Source organism: Dermochelys coriacea, chromosome 1 (genome assembly GCF_009764565.3).
Source record: "Dermochelys coriacea isolate rDerCor1 chromosome 1, rDerCor1.pri.v4, whole genome shotgun sequence".
In the NCBI taxonomy this organism is placed as follows: Eukaryota; Metazoa; Chordata; order Testudines; family Dermochelyidae; genus Dermochelys; species Dermochelys coriacea.
Window position 1 is genome coordinate 322,290,085 of NC_050068.2, and position 16,479 is coordinate 322,306,563.

Consider the following 16,479-nt stretch of genomic DNA (forward strand, 5'->3'; position numbering starts at 1 on the left):
AGTATATAATGAAAAAGAAAATTCAGCCATTCTTACTGCTAGGACTCTGGTAGGAGCTGGAATTCTTACTTTGTGCCTGAGAAGGAAATAAGCGCCCTCCGGTGGGTTTGTTCCCTTCTCTCAGAAATCTTATAGGTAACATTAGCAATTGGTTTTCTGCCCCAAAGGTTCTTGTGTGTAATGTCATCATGGGATTCTATGTTGTGCCTGTACACGTTTAGTGTGCAAGACCATCAGAAGCTAGTGGGGACATATGAACTAAAAGTATTTTTAGCTTGCTGAAAGTTGCTCTTCCCCGCTCCATTTCATCCAGAGTGAGGAGTATAAATCAAGCGTCTATCAAAGAATGGGTCAGACTGGGGCACAGATACAATGAATTGCTCAATTGTTCAATTCAAATAAAACCTGGGGCATTCATGATAGTCCATCAGGACCCAAAATAATCTCAGCCAGATGTCTATCTCCAATATGTATTAATGACGTTTGCCATTTGTGGTGGGTCCTGTTAGATTCCAGCTGCTTTATGATGATCAAACAAACAACAGCAGTAACCAAGACAGTTTTTTCCATTTAACATCTCTTCTACTTACGATGTCACCTGAAAGTGAGAACAGGCGTTCACATGGCACGTTTGTAGCTGGTATTGCAAGGTATTTATGTGCCAGATATTCTAAACATTCGCATGCCGCTTTATGCTTAAGCCACCATCCCAGAGGATATGCTTCCATGCTGATGACACTTGTTAAAAAAATAATGCATTAATTAAATTTGTGACTGAATTCCTTGGGAGGATAATTGTAGGTCTCCTCCTTTGTTTTACCCACATTCTGCCATATATTTCATGTTATAGCAATCTTAGATGATGACCAAGCACATGTTGTTCATTTTAAGAACACTTTCACTGCAGATATGACGAAATGCAAAAAAGGTACCAAGGTGAGATTTCTAAAGATAGGTACAGTACTCGACCCAAGGTTTAAGAATCTGAAATGCCTTCCAAAACTCAGAGGGACAACGTGTGTGAAACGCTTTCAGAAGTCTTAAAAGAGTAAGACTCCGATGCAGAAACTACAGAACCCGAACCGCCAAAGAAGAGAATCAATCGTCTGCTGGTGGCATCTGACTCAGATGATGAAAATGAACATGCATCGGGCCACACTGCTTTGGATTGTTATCGAGCAGAAACACTCATCAGCATGGACATGTCCTCTGGAATGGTGGCTGAAGCATGAAGGGACATATGAATCTTTAGCGCATCTGGCACGTAAATATCTTGTGATGGCAGCTACAATAGTGCCATGCAAACACCTGTTCCGACTCTCAGGTGAGATTGTAAACAAGAAGCAGGCAGCATTATCTCCTGCAAATGTGAACACACTTGTTTGTCTGAGCAATTGGCTGAACAAGAAGTAGGACTGAGTGAACTTGCAGGCTCTAAAGTTTCCTTTATTTTTGAATGCAGTTATTTTTGTACATAATTCTGCATTTGTAAGCTCAACTTTTAGGATACTCAGCACTTATAATGGGGGAATTGAAAAGTAATGTCTTATTTTTATACTGCAAATATTTGTAATCAAAAATATAAAGTGAGCACAGTACACTTTGTATTCTGTGTTGTAACTGAAATCAATACATTTCAAAATGTAGAAAACATCCAAAAATATTTAAATGGTATTCTATTATTGTTTAACAGTGTGATTAATCAAGATTAATTTTTAAATGGCATGATTAATTGCAATTAATTTTTAATTGCTTAACAGCCCTAATTAATATTCTGTCTTAATACCTAGCTTTCATATTGGTCCTGGAAATAAGGGTTGACTGTGTATTATATTTGAAAATGGAACGTAAAGTGAAAAACCAAGATGAAGGCTAGAGGAAGACTAGGAAGAAGCAACAGAAAAGGAGGAGAGTGAAAAAGTAAAATCAATGTAATCAAAGAAGCAATGCAAGATTTCAGATAATTATCGGTAGGCAAACAGGGAATAGATCGGAAAAAGGTCACTCATGGCAGGCAAGAGGAGGAATAGTCACGTGTTTGGATTAAATCCTGGGCTCCCTGAAGTTGACTAAATGACTAAATTCCCATTGACTTCAACAGCACCGGGGTTCACCAAGACAGATAGGAAAAAGTAACTGGAGTAAGAGATTCAATCACAAAATAGAAGATGGGAGAAAAAAAAAAAGTCAAATAAGAACAAGAAACATGGAGGTTTATTTATTTTTAATACAACCAAGAATATGGGTGAAGGGAGATTTCACCCACCTACTCAGACAGACAGTGAACAATGCAATAAGAGAAGAAATAAACCCAACAATAATTTTGTTGACATAGTAGAAAACACTGTCCGTACATAAGGCACTGCCCATTCTTTTTTAGAAAGATATTATTTTGATTGAAGAGAGGAAATGAATTGAAGATTAAGGGATAGTGGACCCTCTATGCAGTAATTACAATACATTTGTAAATTAAAATGAAAGCGAGACCAAAAATAGGAGAAAGACAAGACTCCGTTTCAGTGACCCAAGTTTTGAGAGAATTAGGGAAGTATTGATGAAGTTAAATGGGAAAAATTAAGCAAGAGAAAAGATAGAGAACGCAATGATTTCAAAGCTAAATTACTAAATCCTCAAGAGTAATATCTGTTTATTTCCATCAGCCTTTTAGACATGCAAATACAAAAAACAATCAAGAGTAAGAAGAGTAAACAACTGATCAAGAGACGAGGCCATTTTTAACTAAGTCTGAACTAATTACTTTAGTGCAAATATTCTTCATTTCATAATTTTAGTATCATTTCATATCTAAATTAACATCTGGTTAAATACTAAAATCATTTGGTATCATCTGAAAATATTGTATTAAGTTGAAGGTTTGATCGCTACTGTTCTGATTAAGCAGCCAACATTATCATTCACCATTACACCAAATAGATTTCTTAGGAAACATCTCAATAAAAGTAGTCAGCCCAATTAAATGCATCCCAGTTAAGTAGATATAATATACACACTGGAAAATTAGGGAAATATTCAGAAAACTACAAACCATGATACTCACTTTTAAAACCATGACACTAATCCTCCTAAACATACTCAACACGTGGGAAGTTATTTAAGGATAGTTAAAATAAAAATCCTTTCACAGATCCATGCTATTTTAAAAGCAAAAGCTTCTCTGCAGTTTGATATAGTACTGACCTGCTAGATTAGTTCTGTGTATTAAGTGAAGGGACAAGCATGTTGAATAGATAAACTGACTTGAACATCAATGAGATGGGGTACTTCTGGATGGTAAACAGTTTGAAAGAGAAATGATTAGTGGCATGCCACACAGATCAGTGCTGGGACAGATTTTGTTCACTTCATACTATTTATCGATGACCTGGAAGAAGGCATGTGTACCACAGTGATAAGTTATAGATCAAAAACTGTAGAGGGCAAGAAAATTCTAAATGATTTGGACAGACCATGACCACAGAGATAAATTGCATATGAAATTCAGTGCTGAGAAATTAAAGATAATGAGGCTAAGAACAAAAAAAAAAAATCAAGTTAAAAGTTACAGCATTTTTGCAACAACATTAGTTTAATTAAAAAAAGTTTTAAAGGACATGACATACCTTAATTCCAGCCTACCATGTTAATGAACCATATAAAAGGGACAAGTAATATTTATGACAATCACTGTATTCTACCAGGATCAAATCTCCATCCTAGAATGTGTAAATATCTGTAAACATGAGACTGAATTCACTAGCAAGGAGGAAGTACCTTACTCACCAACTTCCAGCTGCTGTGAAAGTCACAGAAAGTCACGGAATCTGTGACTTCGGGGACTCTGTGACAGACTCACAGTCTTAACGATTACTAAGGGGAGATCTGAGTTTAGGGGTTCTCTCTCTGCTGGAATTCTTCTAAAGTTAATATACTACGTTTTTGTCATCTTCCTTGATTAAAGATAATTATTCAATGGCAAAAAACCCAAACCACCCCACACCTGTTATTGCAGAACTAAGATTGCTTGGTTGTATGCCATCTCCTTGCACCACGCTGAATTGAGCAAAAAACTCCATCTTCGGAAAACCAGGAAATGCAGAGTTAAGGTTGCCCAGGCAATCTTAACTCTGCCTTCTTTCAGCAATTCCCCAGTATGACCCATTAACACATACCTTCATTCCACCAACCCACAGTTGCCGAAACATATAAGCTCTTAGTCTCCTTTTCCACTCTCTCCCATAGGATTCTAGCTAGTACTATAAAGGACAAAAAAGGAACCAAAAAAAAGTTGTCCATGCCACCTTCCCTCAGGTCCGCTAGACCTAGTAGTGGCCAGTGGGAATTATTTACTTACACTTCAGTGCAGTCAGAGTTTTACATGTACCTATATGAAATGGTGGAGGAAATAGTTGGGCATACTTGATAAAGGTATGTTTATGATATGAGGACATGTGTGGATTACTTTGAGGTGTGAGAAAGCTGTCATGATGATATGAAAGAGATCTGTATTTTTGCGCACTTGTGCGAGAGGAAAGGGAAGATGTGTACCTTCAGGTTCCAGTATGCATCATTTCAATGCAGAATTGTGTAGGTTAATCAGTAGCAGGGCTTTTATTACAAAGAATATTGTCAACAGTGAGTGAAATAAAAGGATTCTAATGCTTCAACAAGAGTTAAGGGAAACTGTAGGTTGAGATGGTATTCTGTGAAAAAGCATAATATAGTTGTGAAAAAATTTAAAGTTTTTCTTAAATTGTACACATCGAATATTCTTTCTGGGGCAGTCGTTAAGTATGCTCAGGTATGCAAGAATCTGGAATCTAGCATCAAGAGCCAGTAAAAGTATGTGCTATGTGGATATTGAGGCATTGCTCAAAAAAAAAAAAAAGAGTAGAGAGAAGGTAGCCTGGACAACTTTTTTTTGATGCTTTAATATTGTTCAGGCATATCTATGCTACAAGTGTAACAAAGGCACAGCTGCAGTTATGCTGCTATAATGTAGACACTTGCTACAGCGAGGAAAGGGGTTTTTCCCTTGTAGCAATTCCACCCTCTCAACTGGCAGAAGCTATGTTAACAGAAGGATTCTTCTGTTGACCTAGCAATATCCTTTTCACACCCCAGAGAGTCATAGCTAGACTGACCTAAGTTTTAGGTGCAGACCAGGCCATAGATTGAAACCTGTAGGTGAGGGTTAATGTGCTGTAAAAGGAAGTAACGAGCTTGTACATTTCAGCAACTATGCAGTTAGCAAGGTAAATGTATGCGTATTAACAGGGTGTATTGGAGCACCGCTGAAAGGCAGAGTTTGCATGGGCAATTTTAACTCTGCATTTCCTGGTTTTCAGAAGTTTTTAGTTTTGCTCAACTCAACATTCCACAAGGGGATGACATACGACCAAATTAGCCTTAACTATGCATTAATTAATTTTGGGAGGGCATTAAAAAACACCTAGGAAATTCAAAGAGGAAAAGATAAGTTTTGGTAGGAATTAGCAGTTCATAATATGTACCACAACTTGCATACCAAGCCAAATCAGCCTGTAGTCAGCAGTCCCCATGTACTCCTTGCTCTCCTGCAAACTTCTGCAACCTCATGATCATCTCCCAAGATCCACATATTGCATGTATGGCAGTGCATGTAATTCTTTTCCTTGAGCAATCAAGCTACTTGCACTGTCAGTTCCACACCTCGACACTGTCTCTGGAAACACCCATATTAATCTGCCCCAAAAATTAGGAAGTAGCGACTTGATCCCCTCCCACTGATGCTAGTAAAACACAGATTCTCAAAACCACCAATTCAAGGATTTCCTACCACTCCATCCCCTCTCCCATCCAACCACTTTACAGCTACAAGCCCTCTTCCTGTCATCCCATCTCCCTCTTCCCCTGCAACACTCACAGTCCTCCGTCTCCAGCTCCTCCCCACCCAAAACACAAATTTTGGTTAAAGCAGCTGCTGACTATTCTGCTGCGCTCACAGTAATCCTCCCCATAAAATAAATATATGTTATAACAGATAACTGGTAGAAAGTAACACGAGTTGTTAAAATCTTTATTGCACAGGTGTACAAAGGTTCAGACTAGAAACACCAGGGGTGGGATGTTCAGAGCATGCAAAAGGCATTGACGCATTCCCTCAAACTACCCAGGAAAGCAAAGAAACTCAGGATTTTCCCTTTATTGGTTCATATGCAATATGAAATCCTTCCAAACTGCACATCTACGCAAGCAAAGTAGTGAACACATCCCCAAGTACTGTTCACAGTTTGGGTCACTCAGAGATTTAGTGGGTGCCATGCACTCTCCATAACCCTCAATCTGGGAGAGCTGAGAAATGCTGTAGGTTGGGATACAGTGTGATTGGAACGCACTGGCAGAACTAGGGCTGCAGCATTGTTGGGATGCACTGACAAAGCAGGAGGCTACCATGTCTACCTACCACCTGAGCGAGCCCCCAACCTGTCTGGCCATTGATCCCCATATATTCCTCTCCCCATAACCTCTCACCCATCACTGCAACCCAAACCTCCTCTCCCCCCCCCCCATCCTTCCCAGGAAGCCTTCACATGACTAATTCCCCGCCATCCCCCCTCAAATATTCTGATTATGTTCCTCCCAATATAAGATGCCACCCATGACTCAAATTACAGCAACATCCAGCTACTTAGTTCAAAACTCCTTTTGCCTTCAGCGAGGGCTTGTGGTTAATTTATCCTTAATTCGGATAACTAAAGTTCAAGCTCTCAAGAAGTCTGATTAGAGCCATCATTAGTACCTCTCAGTTCTACAGTACAAGGCAGCAGAAGGCAATCATTTTTGAGGTGGGCCCGTAACTCAGGAACCCCTAGGTCAAATAAACCCAAATTGGCATCACAAACACTACCCCATGCGGCACACCACATTTCAAAGCAATCTGGGTAAACATTTGGATTTTAGAGCACTTAGAGTCAAGTAAAGTACATAAAATGGCAGGAATGGATGTTTTTCCTGTCTGGGTGCACGGATTTTACAATGTCTCAATTAGGACAGTGGTCTTCCAAGTGTGACTGAAAGGATTTCAAGGGTAACTATTTTACTTTATGTTCTAGTTTGTTGATACTTATTTCTCCCATTATGATGGAAGCAAAAGCATTGAGATAAGAATTAGTCTATTAGATAAACATTCAATTTTTCTGGAAGCTTTTTGTAAGAGCTTTTGGATTTCAATTACAGGGCAGCTTACAAAAGCAAATACAAATCTCATCCTGGAGTCTATTATCTGGCTCCACCACCACCTCTTTTTCAGCAATTTCCCTCAGCACAAAATTCTCTTGACTTCCCCAGAGTACTTTGGGTTTACATTTGACGTTCAAGAACACCTTTTTAAAAAGGTTGTCTTCGCTGCAACAGTGAGCTAAAAATTAGCATCTCCTCCAACTCCCATCCCCAGAAAGTTCTGGTAGTCCTCTCCCAGAGTCAAATTGCATGTTGGAGTATGTTCCAGTAGTATTAACAGGGAGGTATACTATATAGAAATTATAGTGTTACTATAACTTATGAAAATTGATATTACCCACGTAAGTTCTCTATCAATAAAAAGACCCCAAAAAAAAAAACCCACAGCTCTAGATTTATGAAGCAATGCTACTACCAATATCTGAGCTACAAACAAAAAATTGTATTTATAAATTCACTATTGCTCTTAGTTTTAACTCACCCTTTCAATACTATGAAGTTACATTTATCAATTTAGCTTTGTAGAAAAAGAGGAAGAATAGTTGTGAACACAGGTCCACACTAATTAGTCTGGATGAGGTGTCAAACAAAACTGCATTTGAGCAGAAATGGAAAAAAGGAGTTAATCTTGATTCTGTTTAGTTCCAAGAAAAAATATTGAGAAACTATTCAATTTCTTTACATGTAGAAAGCAAACAACATATCTGTATTTCCTACTTCTACATTTATAATGGGAAAAGGTAAAAGTATTATTTTTTCAAGTTTAAAAAAGTTCAACAGGAAAGAATAAGAATCAAGTTTTACTTATGATTATATGGACGCAACTCCTATTGAAATCAGTGTGACTGCACTAGTGTAACAGCAACAAAGCAGAATTTGGCCTCAAACAATTAAGCTATTTGTGCTATTCATAACGGATTAAACTACAGGAATATGGCCAGTATGTTGACTGTATGGGGAAATATTCAATGTACACATGCATTCACATGAGTATTTGTCTGATTATGTTGTCAGAGTTAAATAGATAAGGCTAAATTTTAAAAAAGTTCCAATCGTCATTTTATAATCTTAGGTCTCTTACTAGAATACTCTGTTTTAAATAGAAAATGTATGCTTGTACGACTGTTAAGGCCTATAGCAACTGCATAGCTCATGAAGTTATTACTGCTGTCTATATAATGCACTCTTAAAAAAATATTAGTTCTGGCACCTTTTAATTTAGTTACAATAGAATTTAAAATGTCTTAAGATGTTACGTGTTCATTTCATATTGATCTGCTTGTAATGCTGCTTCTTTTTATTCTGTTACTTTGTGGGCATCAACAAGTCTCTTGTATTAATCTTTGATGTGGGGGGGGGGCCACACATCATGACTTTGACTGAACAGAATACTTCTATACTGCAGAAGTTTGAAGAATATGAATCCTAACAGCATATTAAGATTTTCTATCGGGGTCTTGGTCCATGATTAGGGCTTCTAGGGTGCTACAGTAATACAAATAAATAAGAAGAAGAAGAAAAATGTCAAAAGTCTGCTAAGCACTTGATAGGTAAAAGAAAAACCCTCACAGCAAAGTCCTTAAGCTCTAGATATGTGGGTACAACAGTGGGGGGGAGGGGGATGAAAAAAGGATTAAAGAAACTATTTTCAAAAAAGAGGCTAGTACCTGCAATTCCCACCAAAAATCATTTATCCCGGGACCTCTAAAATAGTCAGCACATGGCTGCAAAGGAAGGCAGTGGAAGAACTGGGATTAGCAATCAGGGGTCAGTTAACTCAGGAACTGCAAATGTACATTTCTCATTGCTTTCAACAAGAGTTGCATGCACACATCTTTCAGGATGACCCAACTCAAGGAAATCCCTATTCCCAGTTCCATTCTTATTTTTTTGATTTTTGCCCAAGATTTATGTGGTTCAGAAGAATTTAATCAACTTCTCCAGGTGCAGTATAATCTTTCTAGCCTCTTTAGAGGCTTACTTTTCTATCTTGGCAGTTAAAAATGAACCTCAGTGATTCTGTTGCCACTCTCCATATAATGAAAATGGTTATGACTTTGGAGAAGCCTTTAAGAAGTAGCTGACTACTACGTTTCCTATAGCCTGGAACTCCAGGAGATTGGTGCCGAGATGTGAACAACTGGAAGACCTCTTGCTCACATCATATGATAATTATTTCAGTAAATTCATCTTCTTTTTTTGTTCATTGAGTTACAGAAACAAGAGCTCCGTCAGATATTAGTACAACATATATAAAAAATGGTACTGGTATGGACTATCTACTATTAGTCCTTCAACATAAAGAATGCTCATATGGAAGACAAATAAATAGTGATACTTTGATACTATATAGAATTTCACTTCTTGATTCCTTTTCCCATTTACACAAGTTTGGATGTACCCACGATTCTTCCAGTTGATGGCACAAGTTCATTGGTCTTGGAGTTACAGTCCCTTTCTCTTCAATCTTTTCTTGACATAGAGCAATCTTTTTTTCTTATGTTCATCCTATTTTTAAGTGTCAAATACCACCTGAATTATGCTTTCCAATATCCAATCTACCCTCTGCCTCAGTCTATCATTTGTTTCCACAAGTTATTCCAATAAAAAACACTCAGCTATTTGGACATATTGTGAAATAAATACTGCAAGGAGGACAGGGCACATCAAAAACGCCACATTATACCAGGTAACAAAAGAATTTAAACATTTTGATGTACACAAATTGTATACTACAAGCATTAGAACAAGATCACAATTGCATCTTAAAACTCTCAACTCAGCCAGTTCAAAACTAGAAACACTAAGTGATTAGGAGAGCAACTGTAAATTCTCACCCACATCATTATACAATATGGTATGTCAAACTGACAAAATAATAAAAGTAGGAGTTCTTCTGTTAAAATCCACATCGTTTTTATTTTTCATGTACTTACCCAGATTTGTATTAGGACCAGCAAGTAGCTGCTTAAATTTGTCTAATCTGAATGCTTCTCTTTCAGTTAGGGCCCAAGTAGCTGAGGTATCATGGTCTGCCACTTCACCCTCTAATGGATCTGTTGGAGCATGTGGAAGGGACTGTGACCTCTGCATGGAAGAATTTTCAGTAACACACTCTACAACAGAAAAAGGAGTATTATTAAAGTCCCACTAATTTAGAGATTCTCTGGAAGTTAATTTAGGTCACCTGTAATCTGTTCTACACTGTAATCTGTTCTACACAATTAGGATGTTGGGGGAAGTTTCTCCAGTGTAGACCAAGCCAGCAGTCTCAACAGCAGATGGCTTCTTAGATTTAGGAAAATTAGAGTTTTTCCTCAAGGACCCAAAAGACCTTCAGTAGAGCACATCCGTTTGGGATGTCATACCTCAAAGGTTAAGGCCCATTTATTTATTTATTGGGCCCAACTATATAGACCAATATACTGCTGAAAGCAGTCTTTCGCAACTGTTGCAGAGATGGTGAAAAAAAAATGTAGCTCCAGTTATTTAAAAAGGACCATGCATAATATACAGTCCAAGTCAGTTGAGGTTGCACTGCTTCAGAGGAATTCTGCCCTGCCCTGTGCTCCCTCCCCATCATCTACAATTTATCAAAGTAGTTTTAAAACATCAATCTTAATAGATGACCAAAAAAAAACAAAAAACAAACAAAACAAAACACAATATAGATAGATACTGGAAACCAAGAGTGAAATTTTTACTCTTTATAGGAGTCTCCAAACTATATTTAAGCACATAAAGTCTTATATTTTTATCCTCAACTCACCTGTGAGGCCCAAAAGAGTTATCACATTTTACAGACGAGGTAATTGACAGACTCAGTAAGGAAATATGGTGCAATTAGAAAAAGGGAGGAATGGAAATATGGGGTAGGTAGAATTAGGCTTTGATCTTTCCTTTTAATGAAACTTTAGGCTGTCTATAAAACAAATAGAATTTTAAAACCTTTTGTCTGAGCTGCATCTTAACTGCAAATTTTACCCAAAAAAGTAAATATTTTATAACCAGTCCTGAAACCATCTTGATTCAGTTGACCACTTTACTAAAGTCAAAGATCGAATTTAAACCACCTCATTGCTAGTTTAACAGTTGGAAAACAAGATACATCTCGTTACATCACACCAACATTTTAAAGCTTGTTTTGACATGCCAGGTCCCTTTCATTAATTCGTATTCACCATCAATATTTTTTTTGTGGTATTAAGTTAAAATAAACACTACAAGTGTTTGAATTTTAGAGGCTTCAAAATGCTAGACTTCAGCATCATTTTTGTATTTTATCATACCTGCAGAACTTGATGTATGACTTTCACTGACTGACTTAACCAGCTTGTTGTCACCATATGCCACTGAAGGCAATTCTGAAAATGGTACTGGTTTGTCTTCCTGTAGCTGTTCCTCCTGCAGTTTATTCTGTTCTTGTAGCTTGCTGTGATTCTGAATTACTTTGTTAGCCGTTTCCATGACTACATCTGTATTTAAACTTTCAGCTGCCATTGCTAAGAGTTCATCATCATCATCCCCAAGATCCCAAGCATCACTTGTGTTACTTTCAAATTCTTGGAAGGTACTGACTTTCTTCAATTTCACAGGAGTTGTTGGCGGCTTGGATCCTGGTTTTATCAAGCTGTTAACACACAAAACACAATACACAGTTAAGTGTAACTTGTTTATCAGCAGTAAGAGCAGTAGTAAACAAACAGTAGTAAGTAGTTGCTGAACCGACTAGAGGGGATGCCATTTTAGATTTAATTTTGGTGAGTAGCGAGGACCTCATAGAAGAAATGGTTGTAGGGGACAATCTTGGCTCAAGTGATCATGAGCTAATTCAGTTCAAACTAAATGGAAGGATTAACAAAAATAAATCTGCAACTAGGGTTTTTGATTTCAAAAAGGGCTGACTTTCAAAAATTAAGGAAATTAGTTAGGGAAGTGGATTGGACTGAAGAACTTATGGATCTAAAGGTAGAGGAAGCCTGGGATTACTTTAAATGAAAGCTGCAGAAGCTATCGGAAGCCCGTATCCCAAGAAAGGGGAAAAAATTCATAGGAAAGAGTTGTAGACTAAGCTGGATGAGCAAGCATCTTAGAGAGGTGATTAAGAAGAAGCAGAAAGCATACAGGGAGTGGAAGATGGGAGAGATCAGCAAGGAAAGCTACCTAATTGAGGTCAGAACATGTAGGGATAAAGTGAGACAGGCTAAAAGTCGAGTAGAGTTGGACCTTGCAAAGGGAATTCAAACCAATAGTAAAAGGTTCTATAGCCATATAAATAAGAAGAAAACTAAGAAAGAAGTGGGGCTGCTTAACACTGAGGATGGAGCGGAGGTTAAAGATAATCTAGGCATGGCCCAATATCTAAACAAATACTTTGCCTCAGTCTTTAATAAGGCTAAAGAGGATCTTAGGGATAATGGTAGCATGACAAATGGGAAGGAAGATATAGAGGTAGATATTACCATATTGAGGTAGAAGCAAAACTGAAACAGCTTAATGGGACTAAATCGGGGGGCCCAGATAATCTTCATCCAAGAATATTAAAGGAATTGGCACCTGAAATTGCAAGCCCATTAGCAAGAATTTTTAATGAATCTGTAAACTCAGGAGTAGTACCGAATGATTGGAGAATTGCTAACATAGTTCCTATTTTTAAGAAAGGAAAAAAAAGTGATCCGGGTAACTACAGGCCAGTTAGTTTGACATCTGTAGTATGCAAGATCCTGGAAAAAATTTTGAAGGAGAAATTAGTTAAGGACATTGAAGTCAATGGTAAATGGGACAAAATACAACATGGTTTTACAAAAGGTAGATCGTGCCAAACCAACCTAATCTCCTTTTTTGAAAAAGTAACAGATTTTTTAGAAAAAGGAAATGCAGTGGATCTAATTTACCTAGATTTCAGTAAGGCATTTGATACCGTACCACATGGGGAATTATTAGTTAAATTGGAGAAGATGGGAGGTATTGCCAATTCGGAGAAGGATCGGGATATTATACAGGAGGATCTGGATGACCTTGTAAACTGGAGTAATAGAAATAGGATGAAATTTAATAGTGAGAAGTGTAAGGTTATGCATTTAGGGATTAATAAGAATTTTAGTTATAAACTGGGGACGCATCAATTAGAAGTAACGGAAGAGAAGAATGACCTTGGAGTATTGGTTGATCATAGGATGACTATGAGCTGCCAATGTGATATGGCTGTGAAAAAAGCTAATGCGGTTTTGGAATGCATCAGGGGAGGCATTTCCAGTAGGGATAAGGAGGTTTTAGTACCATTATACAAGGCACTGGTGAGATCTCACCTAGAATACTGTGTGCAGTTCTGGTCTCCCATGTTTAAAAAGGATGAATTCAAGCTGGAGCAGGTGCAGAGAAGGGCTACTAGGATGATCCGAGGAATGGAAAACTTGTCTTATGAAAGGAGACTTTAGGAGCTTGGCTTGTTTAGCCTAACTAAAAGAAGGTTGAGGGGAGATATGATTGCTCTCTATAAATATATCAGAGGGATAAATACAGGAGAGGGAGAGGAATTATTTCAGCTCAGCACCAATGGGGACACAAGAACAAATGGGTATAAACTGGCCACCAGGAAGTTTAGACTTGAAATCAGACGAAGGTTTTTAACCATCAGAGGAGTGAAGTTTTGGAATAGCCTTCCAAGGGAAGCAGTGGGGGCAAAAGATCTATCTGGTTTTAAGATTCTACTCGATAAGTTTATGGAGGAGATGGTATGATGGGATAATGGGATTTTGGTAAGTAATTGATCTTTAAATATTCAGGGTCAATAGGTCAAATCCCCTGAGAAGGGATATTAGATGGATGGGATCTGAGTTACCCAGGAAAGAATTTTCTGCAGTATGTGACTGGTGAATCTTGCCCATATGCTCAGGGTTTAGCTGATTGCCATATTTGGGGTCAGGAAGGAATTTTCCTCCAGGGCAGATTGGAGAGGTCCTGGAGGTTTTTCGCCTTCCTCTGTAGCATGGGGCATGGTTGACTTGAGGGAGGCTTCTCTGCTCCTTGAAGTCTTTAAACCATGATTTAAGGACTTCAATAGCTCAGACATGGGTGAGGTTTTTCATAGGAGTGGGTGGGTGAGATTCTGTGGCCTGCACTGTGCAGGAGGTCGGACTAGATGATCAGAATGGTCCCTTCTGACCTTAGTATCTATGAATCTATAAAGGTGTTTACCCTTCCCTTTATATTGATGACACGCTCTGCAAATCACAGCTAGTGTGAAATGCTGGCTGGGATTTCTTCCTGGAGCTCTAGGAAAAAACAGTTAATAAGACACATGCACCTCTAAATTTACTACCAAGTATATAAAGACTAACAATATTTTCCACATCTCAAGGACGATTTTAACCAGTTGATTCCGGGAAACTTTCACGGGAGAGTGCATCAGCCACTTTGTTAGAAGCTCCTGAGATGTGTTGGATGTCGAAATCAAAATCTTGGAGAGCTAAACTCCACCGAATAAGTTTTTTGTCATTATTTCCCATGGCGGTATGAAGTCACCGTAGCACAGCATGGTCAGTTTGCAGGTGGAAACGACGTCCCCAAACATATGGGCATAGCTTTTCCAGAGCATAGACAATGGCGTAACATTCTTTTTCACTGACTGACCAGTTGCTTTCCCTCTCAGACAGTTTTTTGCTGAGAAACACTATAGGGTGGAATTCTTGATCCGGTTCTTCCTGCATTAAAACTGCTCCCACACCACGCTCCGACGCATCTGTGGTTACTAGAAATGGTTTGTCAAAGTCTGGGGCCCTTAGTACAGGGTCAGACACGAGTGTCACTTTAAGTTGGTTAAAGGCCTTCTGACACTCTTCGGTCCACTAAACAGTATTTGGCTGTTTCTTTTTGGTTAGGTCTGTCAGTGGGGCAGCGATTTGGATGTATTGCGGTACAAATCGTCTGTAATAACCAGCCAAGCCCAAGAAGGATTGAACCTGGTTCTTTGACTTTGTGACAGGCCACTTTTGGCTAGCATCCATTTTGGCATGTAGGGGGTTGATAGTTCCTTGACCCACTTGGTATCCCAGGCAAGTCACCCTGTTTAGGCCTATTTGACACTTCTTAGCCTTAACAGTTAGTCCTGCCTCCCTTATGTGCTCAAAGACTTTTGTAGATGTTCCAGGTGTTCTGCCCAGGAATCCAAAAATATGGCCACAGCGTCAAGGTAGGCGACTGCATATTCCCCTAATCCCGCTAGGAGACCATCTACAAGTCTTTGGAAGGTGGTGGGTGCACTCTGCAGCCCGAAAGGCAGTACAGTAAATTCATACAGCCCGACATGTGTGGTGAAGGCTGACTTTTCCTTGACGGATTAATCTCGCAGTACCTGCCAGTACCCAACCCTTGGTTAAATCCAAGGTAGAGATGAACTGGGCCCGTCCCAGTTTCTCCAATAGTTCATCTGTGGTGGCATTGGATAGTTGTCTGGGCAAATTACAGCATTTAGCTTACGGTAGTTCATGCAAAAACGTATCTCCCATCTGATTTGGGAAACTAGAACCACTGGAGATGCCCATGCACTGCCAGAGGGGTGGATTACACCCCTCTGTAACATATCTGGATCTCCCGTTCTATAGCAGTTTTAGCTTGAGGAGACACCCGATAAGGTTGGGCTCTAATTGGGTGAGCATTACCTGTGTCAATGGAGTCGTATGCCTGTTCGGTAAGTCCTGGGGGTAGGGGGCTGAGAATGTCGGCGTGTAGCTAGTGCACAGCTCCTGGATCTGCTATCTCTGCATACGCCCAAGGGTCATGGAGAGGTTCACCTCTTCCACACCACCAGCACTTTTCCCTTCGTAGCAGACACCTTCTGGCCACTCAGCGTCATCTCTCCCGGGGCTGTACACTGACAAACTTTTAATTCTCTGGAATAAAAGGGCTTTAGAGATTTAATATGGTATACCTTAGGCTTTCAGTTGGAGGTGGGGAATGCTATGAGGTAATTAACAGCTTCCAGGCACTCCTGGACCGTGAATGGCCCTTCCCATGATGCTTCCATTTTATGGGCCTGGAGCGCCTTTAAGACCATGACCTGGTCTCCTACTTTGAAGGAATGCTCTCTGGCATGTTTATCATACCAGGCTTTTTGCTCTTTTTGAGCATCCTGTAGGTTTTCTTTAGCAAGGGTTAGAGAGGTTCAAAGGGTGTTTTGTAGGTTGGTTACAAAGTCCAGAATGTTAGTTCCTGGAGAAGGTATAAATCACTCCCATTGCTGCTTCACCAACTGTAATGGCC

General features: G+C 39.1%; 1 protein-coding gene across 8 annotated transcripts in view; it reads right to left on the reverse strand.

The window, feature by feature from the left end:
- TBC1D22A (TBC1 domain family member 22A) overlaps positions 1–16,479 on the reverse strand; it is a 476,952-nt gene that overhangs the window by 434,304 nt on the left and 26,169 nt on the right. For all 8 annotated transcript variants that reach the window (XM_038410573.2, XM_043496366.1, XM_043496369.1 and 5 more), the window contains 2 exons: positions 11,508–11,848; positions 10,155–10,334 (listed from right to left, as the gene is read on the reverse strand). In XM_038410573.2, coding sequence (XP_038266501.2) covers positions 10,155–10,334; positions 11,508–11,848 — 521 coding nt within the window. The remainder of the gene's footprint in view (positions 1–10,154; positions 10,335–11,507; positions 11,849–16,479) is intronic.